We start from the raw sequence: 14,870 nt of genomic DNA on the forward strand, positions 1-14,870 counted from the left end.
TGGCCTCGAACTCACAGAGATCCACCCGCCTCTGCCTCCCGAGTGCTGGGATTAAAGGCGTGCGCCACCACCGCCCGGCTGCATGTGTGCACATGTGAGTGTGTGCAGGTATGTATGCATATGTGAGTGTATGTGCATGCATGTGTGCACATGTGAGTGTGTGTGCATGCATGTGTGCACATGTGAGTGTGTGTGCAGATGTGTATGCATGTGGAAGCCAGAGGATATCACAGGCATTCATTATTCCTTAGGTGCTATTCACTTTATCTTTTCCTTTTATCTTTTGTGTTTATTGTTTTTGTTTTAAGACAAGGTCTTTTACTGGCCTGGAGCTCACTCAATCGGCTAGGCTGGGTGGCCAGGGAGCCAGAGAGTCACTGTCTCCCCAGTGCTGGATCACAACATCTGCCATGATACCTGACTGTTAGGTATCTGGGAGTGGAAGTCAGGTTCTCATGCTTGCAAGGCTATGGCTTTCCTGGCCGAGCTGTGTCTCCAACCCATTCCTCTTTTTTTTCTCTCTGTGTATCTTTACTGCCTGTCCTGGAGCTTGCTCTGTAGACCAGGCTGGCACCAAACTCACAGAGATTCCCCTGCCTCTACCTCCCAATGCTGGGATTAAAGATGAGCACCCCCACCACACAGCTCTCTCTTGACTCTTAATATGTGTCAAACTGCACTCTGCCCAACCTCAAGCTCCTACTCACTCCTAAAACTTACATGGAGGCTAATTTTATATATTGTTTCAAGTTGCTTGTGCCCAGTATTCAGGAAAACTGCCTCTTGAACACTACAAACTCCATGACTTTGACTTACTGAAAATGCAAGGGGAATGAAGATTTGATAGCAAATTTTAATCCCTTCCCAATTCCTGATGTGATCTTAGATGTAGATAAGGCTTTACCTGAGTTTTGTACTTTTTTTCATGACTTCATTTATTCTGTTCTAAATTATGTAGTCAGGCATCTAGACATGTATAAAGAATATTTCTCTAATAACCCCTTAAGACATCACAGTGCCAATTTCAGATGCCCCACTTCACCCTTTCCTACTGAACAATCGCTGCTTTTGAGTCTGGCATTTGGCTTAGGGGAAATGAAACAGATCCCTTTCCAACACCCAGATCCTCTGCAGATTTCAGGGTCTCATTTATTTAAGTCCCAGGCTGCAGGGGCTAGAAAACTCACTTTCAGTACCTGTGCTGATCCACCTTCCGGGATTCCCAATTTTATCCCTGCAGAGGGAAGACTCCACCCCAGGCCGTCGAGCAAGGAGAGGAATGATGGGATATTCCATTTTCCTAGCACTGAACTCCAGCATTCTCCATCGTTGTCCATGCTTTTATTAGCATCCTCAGTCACCATAAAGAACACATGGTTTGTTTCTCTGGTTTTAAAATGTGTAAGTGATGTACAGTGTATTTGTCTGCAACTTTTTTCTGGCTCAGTATTATCATTGTTACTTACGATGTTTATGAATGCAGCTCTAGGCTATTGGTTTCATGGCTCTGCCATATTCTGTTACAAGCACATGACACATCAGCATATATAGGCTGCATTAACTCTGCTCAACACACACTGCTGTATCTGGTTCCTGTGCATATGTGTGAAAAGCTTCATGTATCCTCCTATGAATGGGATTGTTGCTGAACCAAAGGGCATGGTTAGAATATAACAGAAACTGCTTCCGTGTTGTCCAGAGTTGTGACGATGCTTCCACCAACAGTGTGAGTGTCTGTGGGCTCACACCCTGGATGCCATCGTCCCTTTCAGTTTTGGGATCTGATGCATATTTCATATTGAGACACACTTACAAAGTTCTTAGAGAAAAACAAAACAATTCAATAAATAGTTTTAGAACTTTCCAGAGCAACAAATGCCCACTTAAAATTAATTGACTGTATTATTTTTAAATTATGTAAACAACAACAGGCATAGTAAGGAAAATTATGTGGAACAAACACAAAATTGTCCACGGTGTTATCCGATCAGCACACTCGTCTCATTTTTCATGCGGTGCACGCTCATTAATTTGGTAATTACTTGATGCCTTAACCAAATTGAGTAATTTTATTAGTATATATTAATTGTACAAAATAATGGGTTTCATTATGACATTTCCACACAGACGTTCAAAACATTGAGATAAAATTCGCCTCTTCTGTTACTCATTTTTTTCCTCTTTTCCCTTAAACCCCCTTGACTTTTGTCTCCTTTCCAACCTCCCAGCCCCCAAATTCCACACGTGAGAGAAAGCATACGATCCTTGTCTTTGTGTCCACCTAGCACAGGGGCCTCCAGTTCCATCAGCAAATCACATGGCTTTTCTCTTGCTTTCATCTAAGCAGCACCGCACTGCCTGTGCATGCCGTGTTAAACTGAATGACCTCATAACTACCACTTTATCTTAGCCTGTATGTGTTCTTCTCAAGGAGATTTCTGCATGCTTTTCCTGGATGTGTGATCTAAGGGGTTTGAGTTAGACGACAGCTAACAAGAATGCACAGAACAAGTTTCTGGGTCAGACCTGGTTTCTCTTTTAGAAACTGTTTTTGCTGCATTGTAATTCTTAAGAACAAATCTGTTACCATGTTTGCATGTTGACAGGTTTTCTTTCATAGCACACAAAGCAAAGCACACTAAAATCGGAAACAAGTGATCCCGATGTGAGCAAGCAGCCCTTCCCTCCCCTTTTCTTCCTATGAATTTGTTACTTTGTAAACATCCAGGTAAAGAAAACCCACAGAGGACAGGTAATCAAGGCTGGGTGTACTCTCAGGGTCCTACTAGAACCAAAGCCACTGAGTTTACAGTTGTACAAATGGGTAAAAGACAACCCTAGGGCACTCCAATTACAAATTGCTCTTACTCAAGGGTCTAATTTAAGGTGTAGATGTAATGACAACTATGAAAAAAATCGTCTTTTGACGGATCATCTTCCAAGCTGATCAAAATGACCAGAGCAGTCACAGCAAAGACTGCTACTTCTTGCTCCATGTCCCCAGGCCCCCTGAGAGATGAAGCCCCATTCCTGCTTCCGCACGTCTGCTTCTTGATGTCTTCATTCTGAAGAGCCTCTCTCTCAGGTCTGGGACTGGGAACTAAGTTTAGCTCTAGTTCCTGCCCCCTACCCTTCTAATAAATGATTGCCACTTCCAGCTGGAGCCGCCACAGGGAATCCCGTATGCCGGGGGGCACTCTTCTCTCCCATGTGCTTATCTTGCATCCTCGCCATCTGCAAAGCATTCAACATGCACCGTTCTTAGAGTCACGACATTGGCCAGCGGCGTTCCCTCCTGAGCCTGTTCCCACAGGTGCCACGCATAAAACAAATGCAATGAGTCTTTGCTAGTTTCAACCGTCAAACCGAAAGTCCAACCTAGAGTGACGTGTCCATGCAGAATGAGGTGACCATTGCTGAGTAATGCATAAGGACTGTGGACACAGTTCTCTCTGCTCTACCCATGGTTTGAAATTCCTTGCGTAGTGGCTTTAGTAGCTGGGATTATTACCTACGCATATGAAGGGGGCGATGATTGTCTAGGATATCAAGCTCAGCTCAGAATTCCTGTGGCCTTTCCACTACGTTCATTTCCAGGACAATATTTTTCCTCCCACCCTGCCCACCCGGCTCCTGACTTCCCCAAAGTGAGTTTCTGATGGCTAACACCAGCACTTGCTACTCTTCAGGGGCTGCTGTTGAGCAATGGGGCTGCTTTAACCACACACTTTGTGAGGATCTGGGGAATATAGCCTTCTCCTATAGCAGCTCTTGGTCCATCCATCAGGGATTTGGGAGGGAGGAAGACCCAATTTCTAGCCTTGGATCAGGACAGCTCTGCCCCTAACTCAGAAGCCCAATTCCCAGGCAGGTGCAGGCTTTGGCTGCCCTCTATGGGACTGTGCTGACACAGCGCCTCCTTCCCTAGGTAATAAATACTTCCTCCATTGCTTGATGGATTTTCCCACTTTCGTGAACAGATCCCATGAACACATGTTGTCAACTCAGGGAGAGCTTCAGCTGGAGATGGTTGAGGATTTTCGCTAAGCACCTATTTCCAGGGAGAAATCATGCCCTTTTCAGCTTGCTCCTTGGAAAATTAATATCTACTTTTTTTTCTTAAAAATTTGAAAGTATGTAATTGCAACATGCTGTAAAAGCTGACATTTAAAAAATAAAGCTTCCATGGGGGCTGGAGAGATGACTCAGAAGAGAAAAGTCAAGTCTCCTGACTTGAGGGCAGTCCCTGGAATCCACCTTCAAAAGCCTGATGTGGTGGTGCGCATTTGGAATCCTAGCACTCCGAAGGTGAAGTGGGAGGCAGAGACAGGAGAATGGCCCAGATGCTTGAAGGCAAAGCCAGTCTGGAATATGTACTCCTCCTCAACACAGGGCGAAAAGAGAGAAGAGGCTGGGTTCTCTGACCGCTGCACACTCATAAACACACATCATACAGAGGCAGACATACAACAGTAACACAGTTTAAAAAGCTTTAAAGTGGCACTTCTGTGCTTCTTTTTCAGCCAGGGTTGCGTGTACCCTAGGCTGCCCGCGAGCACCTCCTCCTCCTGCCTAGGCCTCGTGAGTGCTTGGATCACAAACATATGCCACCACTCCCGGCCATGTTTTTCTTCTAGCTTTTCCAACAAAACCTAAATATCATAGTAGTTTGATACCAGCTATCCATTATATAAAATATGTTCAAGTCAGATAATTTATAGTGTTCATTTTTCTCCTTAAAGGTCAGGGATTTGGGGGAGAGGAACTTCTATTCCAGTTCCAGCCCAGAATCTCACGCCAACTGTAAAAGATTTACAAGCTTTCAACTCTAACTACTCGCCTGATTATACTTTCCTGTTGGGAAAAGTGTGCGTGTGCATGTGCGTGTGTGTGTGTGTGTGTGTATTTCCTATACAATATGTCTATGCTTCTAGGTATTAATTTTTTGTCCAGATGGGATAATATTAAAATTTGTTACAAAATCTCATATATGTAAACTTTGATCATTTTAATGGGGAAAAATAAAAATTTTATTGGAAGTGTATTTATTAATTATATGGGTAATTTTATATTATTTTTACTTCTGTCTTGACCATTTCCACCCAATCTCTAAAGCTTCCTAGGAAGATTTTATATCTGGACCAAAGCACCATAATCAGGTGCAGGATGGCTGAGAGACACACAGCGCACACATGTGCATGCTCTCATGTGTGTGTGTGTGTGTGTGTGTGTGTGTGTGTACACACGCATGTGTGGGGAAGTGGGGGTCAGAGAATTTATAAGACGTGAAAGAGAGAAGGCCTCTAATATCTCTCACACACATAAATGCTCTTTAAGACCAGCTTTTTAGAGAGCCACAGTATGGCAAGTCCCTGCGTGTGCCCAGCAGAGAAGCTGGCGTCTGTATCCCAGAAGGGAATGCTGACCTTGCCCAAGCTCCTTATTAGCAGTGGTGGAGAGCCACAGAAGTCACGTGAATTTTAGAGATCAGAAGTTAGGTTCGCAGCCGAATCTATGCCGGCACCTGGGGCCCCTCGTTCCCAGACTGGTGTGCTGCCCACCACAGCCGTCTGAGACACTCAGCAGGACTGCAAAGAGCTGGCGCTCATTGGCTATTCACCCCAGGTCACGTGCTGCTGGAAGCCCATCACATTAGCCTGTGACACAAGCTCCGTTAAGTCTTCATTTTGCAGCTGAGGAAATGGCGGCTCAGAGAGACAAAGAGACAACATCCAGCATCAGATGTTCAGTGACTGCAGAACTCTGGGCACAAAACCCTAGCTGTGCACGGTGGCTCCTCATACAGTGTCCCATGGGGGCACCGCTTTGACCGGAGCTGCTCTCAGACTCAGTGCCTATCAGCCCAGCAAAGACAATGAAATCTCCTGCAAACATGGACCGCACGACAGCAATCATGGCAGTGTTTGGCAAACTTGACCTGAATCACCTGGGGAGCTTCGTAAATAACACCAACTCTGTGTCTCACCCTTAGATAATGATGTCACTGGTGTGGGTGTGCTTTTGTTCTCAATTAGAGGCTACTACAGATAGTGCTGTTATATAAACCTTAGTATGTGACTTTTGAGATACACACTCTATGTGTGTGTGTGTATGTGTTGTTATATATATATATATTATATATGTCACATATGCTATATATGTGCTAATATCCTGTTCTGTATGTTTGTACATACACACATACATATATGCATATAAGCTCTGTTGGGTTTATATAATTCTATAACACACCATTAGTAAAAACAACTTGGAGAGAAAAGGATTTTTTACCTTACACTTCCAGATAATAGACCATGACTAAGGGAAAACAGAGCAGGAACCTGGGAGCAGCAACTAAATCAGAGGCCATAGGGAAGTACTGCTTACTCGTCCCTCAAAGCTTCTTTCAGCCTGTTTTTCTCATAGCACCAGGTCCACCTGCCCAGGACTGACACGGCCTGCAACGGGCTGGGCTCCTCCATACCAATCACTAATTAAGAAAATGCCCACATAGACTTACCTACATCCCAATCTGGTGGGGGCATTTTCTTAATTGAAGTTCTCTCTTTCCAAATGAATCTAGCCTATATCAAGTTGAAATCAAAAACTATCCAGTAAAACAATGTAGAAAATTATAGAGTCATATTTCCAGCTTCAGTGTGAGTTATTAATATTTAGTATAAGGTAATTTCTCACGAGGCGCTGGAGCAGAGCAGGACTCTGGGCTGCTGCCCTGGAGTCCTCTACAGATCCCTGTTCTCCATTCCTCATTTCCTCTTTAGCCACAGATCCATAACTGTTCCCACCCCTATCCTGTAAAGAAGCTGCCCTTGGCCTTCACATAGATCTCAGAACCATAACTGCCTGTCCTCTCCAGACACCACTGAAATCATGGCTCAGCAAGGAGGCAATGTCTGAAAGCAGGGGAGCCTGGGCTACAAAGGCAGACCTGGAGTGTTCAGACTCAGGAGGCTCCTCACCTACCCGGGGTACAGCTCCTACCTTCTTGGAAGGTTGTGGTTCTTGCTTGTCCCCCACCCCCTATCCTTAGCTCCCTGTCTCCACACCAAGCCCTCAGGACTACTTTCTTCTCTGGTTGTTCTAAACACAATCAACTCCCTTCCTACTTTACTGAGATTTTCTCTCCCTTGCCCTCTTTTCTCAGGGGTTCCCTGTATTTCTGGATACATAGCACTTTTTAAAATCTCTCTATGATCATTTCTCCTTGTGCCCATGCTTTTTAATCCCCAGTGGAAAGGACCAGCCAGACAAAAGTACTTCAAGGTCTTCAACAACGACACATGTAGGCTACCTTGCTTGTCGTTCATGGGAGCAGCAGTTTCTCCCCAGTGTGGTTCCTCCTTGTCATTCACCATCACTTCTTCAGAGGAGAAGAGCATGTACAACTTGTGGATCAGATCAGCAGTGGTCCCCGAATGGTTACCATGATTGTCCCCTAGTACAAAGAAATGTTGCTCCTGGGAACTGGAGTCTCCAAACTGCTCACTGTCTCTTGTTTCAATTTTGTACACCTCTGGGAAGAGACTAGAGTGAAGGGCAAGAAGGATTAAGGTGGTTAGACAAGCCCCTTGTCAGACCGAGTGCACATACAGTCATATAAGGGACTGAAATCCACCTTATGCGTGTGATAAGAATATTTCTAATGTGGATTGTGTGGAGCTAGAATATTTTCTATCCCGCTGGTCTCCCTGGACTGGTTTTTCTCTGCCTTTCTGTTTTCGAAGCTGCTTATTGAAATAATCATTGTGAGGCTTATTATCAGTTACAATTGTCTGGCCAATATCTTAGGTTTCTTATTGGCTAACTCTTGCTATTAAATTAACCTATTTCTATTAATCTGTGTAGAGCCACAAGGCTGTGGGTTACCCGTGTGAAATATTACTCCTTCGGTGGCTACATGACATCTCCTTTGACTCCACTTATTCTCTCTATCTTTGTTCAGATTTCCTGCCTGGCTTTACTCTGCTAAGCCATTGGCCAAAAAAGCCTTATTCATTAGCCAATAAAAGCAACACATATACAGAAGAACATCCCACATCATTGTGTGTGGAATTTGATACAGGACAATTTTCCAATATTCTGAAGGAAAATTAAACACATATTTGTCTCAGAGATTTAGAATTCCAAACTAATGCTGCTTTCAGTACTAAAATTTTATTAGTGATTCATGGTTTTGTTTTGCAAAGTCAGAACTCTCCCTGCAATTCTGACATGTGCTGTCTGAAGGCTGATGCTTTCTTTGTCATGTTTTTCTTCCAACTTTTGATATCATAAGCTTTACTTCAGCACTAGCCAATGTGAGTTGCACTGTTTAATTCTTATTTTTTTGTTTTGTTTTGTTTTTTCAAGATAGGGTTTCTCTGTAGCTTTGGAGCCTGTCCTGGAACTAGCTCTTGTAGACCAGACTGGCCTTGAACTCACAAAGATTCGTTTGTCTCTGCCTCCCGAGTGTTGGGATTAAAGGTGTGTACCACCACCGCCCGGTGCATTGTTTAATTCTTAATATCAGATAGTTTTGGGCTTATAATATAAGATGTGGTTTTATCAGCAACACAACATTCAAATCCCCCTCCCCTTGCACAGCCCAAATTTTGCATCCTGAAAATGAAGATGTCATTCACTTCACATTCTTGAGGGCTGTTTGTTGGGCTCTCCTCCCCACACCTGAGGTTTCTTAACTCACAAGAAACTGTCTTCTGCGCCAACATTCTCTGGACTGGGGAAGGTGATGTTCGCACACTTGGCTTGCAGCTCTCTGGTTGGGTATTTGTTGATGGCACCTGGAGACAGAGTGGAATTCTTAGCGCAGTCTTTACCTTCCCACATAATGACTACTACCCAACGCCAGGTCATCTTTTCCTGGAGATGGGAGTCTTTTCAAAAAACAAATTCATCTTCTCAAGGACTTAGCAAAGTCTGAATGCTGGCATTAAAAGACCTTCTTCTTGCCAAGTCAATGAGATACAGCAGTAATTGAATTAAAAGTTCTCACGCTCTGTGATACAATTCAAGGACGTCTCTGAATCCCTCCTGCTATCTATTTCTCCCTCGCCCCCGCACCCCAGAAATGGAGGCTCTTCCTAGCAGGCTGTGTTGGCTATTTCTCCCTCGCCCCCGCACCCAGAAATGGAGACTCTTCCAAGCAGGCTCTGTAGGCTATTGAACTTGTTTTCCATATTTCTATCCTGGGATTGAGAGAAGACATTGCTTTTGACTCACTAGTATATATCGCCTAATTTCCAGGATTTTTGACTCTAAGGTGAGTCCTGGGATTGTGTGTGTCCGAGAACCCCTAAAATTCTGGTAAACAATAACAAGCTCCCAACCACTGCAGACAACCACACAGAATGGTTTTTGCTCTCTCCCCGGTTCCCAACACAGTCCAGGACATATTCAATGCTCTAAGAATTTGGGCTATTTCATACCTGTGCCTAAAATTACAGTGCTGAGGGTAGAAGCTGAAGCAGCTACTCTCAGAGTGCCACAGTGGAAAACACCTTTCAAATCTCTGAGGAGTTGCACTTAAGCTAAATGTCTTGAACAGAGGTTCTAGAAAATACCTGTACTTATGAATCATAAAAATTCAAGTCAGAACCAAGGATAGTTAATAATGACAAGGTAGACCAAATGTCCTTGGAACAGGTGGCAGGGTGAGGGCAGTGGGGTTTTGTTTATTGCAGTGGCATGCTTAGTTAAGGGTTTAGTGTAGTTTAATAGGAAAGAACATAATCCTGGGGCCAGAATGTGTGTAGTTGAGTCTAGAATCTATCAGGCATTAATGAAGAACTTTTGAGCACTTTATTTAATGTATTTGAACCTTAGGTTTTCCTTTATAGAAAAGGAGTCTAAGTTCTTCCCTTTGAAGGCTATGTTGAAGATTAACTGATGTAGCCATTCAGAGAACCGAACACTTAGTAAATGTTCAGAAGACAGGCTTAGAGGAAACCTTTCACCTATTTGAGGATCTCCTGTCTGGAACTTTGACAGCAGCGATGCCCAAAATCAACAAGAGTTTTCTCTGAGATTCTTCCACAGACTCCTGCTCATACCCCCAGCACTCTCTACTACAATGAGATGCATTTGACTACTGATGAACTGCATGCAGAAACATCAATGAGGCAATACGGGAGAAAAGCTTGAGAGACTTACGTCTGATTGAATGAACAAATGGCTTGACGAACTTTATGATATAGTCCATATCTGGCTTGTGTATCCGGCCAAGCTGGACTAAGTGATGATCCAGGGGGTGGCTCGCTAATCCTTCTAACTCCATGTCATTGTGTAGAGGACCAAAGGAAAATACAAATATGGAGTAGCCTTGGCACTTGGCTCTCAGAGATGCCTTCTGTAAGACTTCTTTGTCTAGAGGGCTGGTTTCACCAGCAGATATTATAAAGATAACTTTGTTTTTCCTCAGATTGGGGGTTCCTACAAAGACATTGTCAATTGTCCACTGAAGAGCGTGACCAATGAAAACATCTCCATTGAGCTGCTTAAGAGACTCTTGGAGATGATGTTTCATTTGGTGGACCCTGTTGTAAGTGACCAAATCAAACTCCAGGTAGACTGGGCACTCTTCAGTGTCCGGCAGATAGCCTGGAGGAGAGTAGGTCAGAACAGCCACTCTGTCTCCTAAGACAGAGGTCAGTGGATCCGGGGCGATGTGAAAGTAATCCAGTACTGAAGTTGTAAGAGCTTTCACTTCCTGAAACACATCATCGCCTACTCTTTGAGAAGCATCTATGAGGAAGGCCACATCCATATAATAATCTTGAAGAGAAGCTTCCCCAGGCTCATCAGCAAGACCCAGTTCTTCTCGGCCACGATTTTCATGTTCTGCAACAGAATAGCCTGAGTCACTCCTAGTGAAAGGGTTAACTTGAAACTCTTAGGACATGAATATAAAAACATGGTATGGAGTGTCACTGTTCTTCATTCCCATTACCTGGCAGACATCATTAATCAATGCCTTAGTAGATACCACTAACCAATCTCAGCCCTTGTTCCCAGTCTTCTTCAAATCTGTCTTTATTCAGCATGGAGAGTTATTTCCATTTGAAACATATTATCTGAGGTTTTTGTAAAATGGCTGATTTGACCCCAAATATCTTCATTAGAGCAATGCATGTCTATTTTAGCACTTTCACATGGTTACTGAGCCTACAGCACACATTCACATCTATTGAATATTTAATTACAAGGAGCAAACACAAGAGAAAGTACAGATGTCAGAGTTAAAACTTGTGTACTTGCATAAATGTGTAGATAAAAGATTTCATAAAGCAACATCATAATGACAGGTATAAGTCAGTACTGACATTAGAAACTCGCTGCTGTGTAAGTATGACATACTCTGAGGCTTGGATTCTCTGAGGGGCTGTCTGCAGTTATCAGCCCATGACAGGATAAGGAGTTCATACCATGATGGAGGGCAAACGGCATCAGGGAACGCTGACTAGTTCAGTTAACGTTAATTTCTTTCTAGCTAAACTTTCTCAATGAAGAAAGTAATATCCCAATTTATGCTCTCTCTCTCTCTCTCTCTCTCTCTCTCTCTCTCTCTCTCTCTCTCCCTCTGTGCGCACGTGTGTGTGTGTGTGTGTGCAAGTGTACTTACTATGTACATGCATGTGCTGAGGACAGAGAACAGAATCGGGCATCTTCCTTCCTTCATTGCCTTTTGGAGACAGAGATTCTCATTGAACCTGACTGAGTGACTGGCTCAAGAGCTCTAGGATCTACCTGTCTCCACCCGCTGCTCCCCCCGACCCCTACACCAGCCCTTGTGTTACATCTGTGTCCTTTCATGGGCTACTTTTATGTGAGTGCTGGAACCAGACTCGGGTCCCAGTGCTTGCAAGGCGGGCATTGTCCACCGCTCCATCTCCCCATCCCGTGCAGCTTGCATTCTGAGGCAAGCTGTTTCACTGCAGATTGTCCTTCCAATGATGCTGCTTTAAATTTATGGGATCCTGAAAGCTTTCTGCACTCCTGGAAAGGAAGGCTGGCTGGGGAGATGATGAGAACCATCAGCTCAAAAGATGGGAAGTAGATGGCAAAGTCCTTTCCCTCTCTGGGAGAAGTGTGTTTGTAATCATACCCAACCAATAAGTAGCTTTCTAACTGACAAAAGATGTGTTGATCACTATTTCTGCTCAATTTTTCACTAGATGCTTGTACATTTATTGCTTTATTTAATCCTCAATGCAATAAAATTAGATAAATGCTATAAAATTCAATATCAAAACAGAATGAGAACAAACACATGTTCACCATGTGTTTATTTATATCAAAAGTGCTTTATTAAACAGTTTTTAAATATTCAATGAACCCTGCATTCCTGGAGAAAATCTACTACCTTTTTGTCTATTCCTGGGTTTGACTTGATAAATCACTTTTTAGAGTATTTTTGTAATCTATATTATTAAAAATGGTGGTCTAGACTGGGTGTGGTGGTGCACCCCTTTAATCCCAGCACTCAGGAGGCAACCAGATCTCTGTGAGTTCAAAGGCAGCCTGGTCTACACAGTGAGTCCCAGACCAAGCTACTTAATGAGACCTTGTCTCAAAATAAATAAAGAATAGAGGTCTGGTGGCCGGAGAAATGGCTCACTAGTTAAGAGCACTTGTTCTTACGGAGGACCCAGGTTTAGTTCCAAACATCCACATGATGACCCACAGCCATCTCTGGAACTCCCGTTTCAGGGAATCTGACATCCTCTTCTGACCTCCACAGGTATCAGGCACACACATTGTGCACACACATACATGCAGACAAAAGACCCATACACACAAATAAGTGAGTCCAATATTTTTTACATGGTTTTATATAGTTTTGCTTTCATTTAATTTCTTTGCCTGGGCTTTAGTATCAAAGTGATTTGATTTCAAAGAATGAGTTGGTAAATAGTATTTCCTCTTTAATTCCTTAGAAAAGTTTGTAAAGAATTAGTCAATTCATGACTGGATGACGGTCCCGCGCCTTTAATTCCAGCACTGGCGAGGCAGAGGCAGGCAGATCTCTGAGTTAAAGGCCAGCCGGACCTACAGAGGGAGTTGCAGGACAGCCAGAGCTACAGAGAAACCTTGTCTCAAAAAACAAAATAAAAACAAAGAATTGGTATTCATCATTCCTCCAGTTTTGTTGAATGTATGGTGAAATCATGGGAAGGTTTCAAGTACAAATTCAGTCATTTTGACAAGCTAGTTAGGTTATTTCTTTTTGAATAAACTGTAGTGATTTTTGTATTGTAACAAATTTGCATCTACTTTATATGCAAAAATGCCTGATTACATTCCCTTGTTACAGTTTTGATGGCTGGAGAACTTGGAAAATGTCCTTTCTCTCTTTGCTAACACTGGCTATTTGTGTCCACTTTTCCTGGGGAATCTGATTATAACTTTATCATTTTTATTGATTTTGGAGAGCTGACTCTTGGCTTTATTGATTTTTTTTCATTTCTTGTTCATTGAGTTCTTAAATGTTATCACTTTCTTCTGCCCATTCTTGGACTGCTTGTCTCTCTGTTTCTGGCTTCTGAAGATGGAAATTGAGGTCACTGATTTGAAGCTATTTTCTTTCTTTCTTTCTTTCTTTCTTTCTTTCTTTCTTTCTTTTTTCCAGCATAAACATTTAACGTTAGAATTCTCTCATAATCATGCTCTAGGAGACTCTGGGATGTTGATTTCATTTTCATTCATTCCAAAAGTGCTTTCTAATTTCTTTATTGATTTCCTCTTTGGCTATGGATTATTTTCAAGTGTTTTATTTATTTTACAAAAAGTTCAGAGATTTTTTTGGAGATCTTTCAGCGAATTATTTTTTACTTTAGTTCTATTTGGGTCAGAAAATATACTTGTGAGGACTTTAATCCTTTCAAATTTTTGAGCATTGTTTTATAGCCCACAATATGGTCTATTTTGGAGAGTATTTCATGGCACTTAAAAATAATGTGCATTCCACTCTTGGGTGGAGGTGCCAAGTAGGTTACATTAGCTGAGAATGTTGCTAAAAGTGTGCCTGTTTTCTGTTTTTTTTCCCCACCAGATATTGGGAGAGAATATAGAAACTCACTGATTTTTTCATTATAATTATCTGAGCTATTTTTCATTTTGAATAATTTCTATTACTATATTTCAAGTGAACTGCAATTTTTCTTTCTTCTGTCAAATTCAAGCTGCCTCCCTTAATCTCCTATCTGGTGCACCGTTCTTCCTAACACCAAGCTGCCTGCCCTTAATCTCCTATCTGGTACCCTGTTCTCCTAACACCATGGTTTCCGTCTCCATGGATCCTGTTGAGCGCTGGAGAAATGGCTTCGTGGGTGAGAGCTCCTGGTGTGGGGGATCTGAGTTTGGACCCCAGCACCCAGGTAAAAAGTTGGGAGTGGCTGCAGCTGTAATGCAGGCACTGTGGGGTGCAGAGACAGAAAGATCTCTGGGGCTCACTGGATGCTAGCCCTGGCTCCATCAGTGAGAGACCCTGAAAGGAGTAAGGCAAAGAGTGGTTGTGCAGGACACCAAATGTCCTCCTCTGTGAGCGTGGATGTAACCACACATACTGTGGGACAATGGTTTTACCCTGTAAAGATTCGTTTCTTGTACTTGTTTAATAAAATGCTGATTGGACAGTAGCCAGGCAGAATAGAGGCGGGGCAATGAGAACAGGAGAATTCTGGGAGAGGAAAGCTCAGTCTGCAGTCATGGCCCAGCTACAGAGGAAGCAAGATGTCACTGTCTCACCAAAAAAGGTACCAAGCCATATGGCTAACATAGACAAGAATTATGGGCTAATATAAGTTATAAGAGTTAATAAGAAGCCTGAGCTACTAGGCCAACCAGTTTATAAATAG

The 14,870-nt window shown here is 42.9% G+C and overlaps 1 protein-coding gene across 1 annotated transcript in view; it reads right to left on the bottom strand.

The window, feature by feature from the left end:
* Positions 1-2,046: 2,046 nt before the first annotated feature.
* The window catches only part of Col6a5 (collagen type VI alpha 5 chain), a 109,974-nt gene continuing 97,150 nt past the window's right edge, over positions 2,047-14,870 (bottom strand). The window contains exons 38-41 of the mRNA XM_048417478.3: positions 10,168-10,854; positions 8,702-8,798; positions 7,310-7,542; positions 2,047-3,234 (exon numbers count right to left, since the gene is read on the bottom strand). Of these exons, the coding sequence (XP_048273435.3) occupies positions 3,215-3,234; positions 7,310-7,542; positions 8,702-8,798; positions 10,168-10,854 (1,037 nt within the window). The 3' untranslated portion in view covers positions 2,047-3,214. The remainder of the gene's footprint in view (positions 3,235-7,309; positions 7,543-8,701; positions 8,799-10,167; positions 10,855-14,870) is intronic.

Source organism: Myodes glareolus, chromosome 4, assembly GCF_982192425.1.
Source record: "Myodes glareolus chromosome 4, mMyoGla1.1, whole genome shotgun sequence".
NCBI lineage: Eukaryota > Metazoa > Chordata > Mammalia > Rodentia > Cricetidae > Myodes > Myodes glareolus.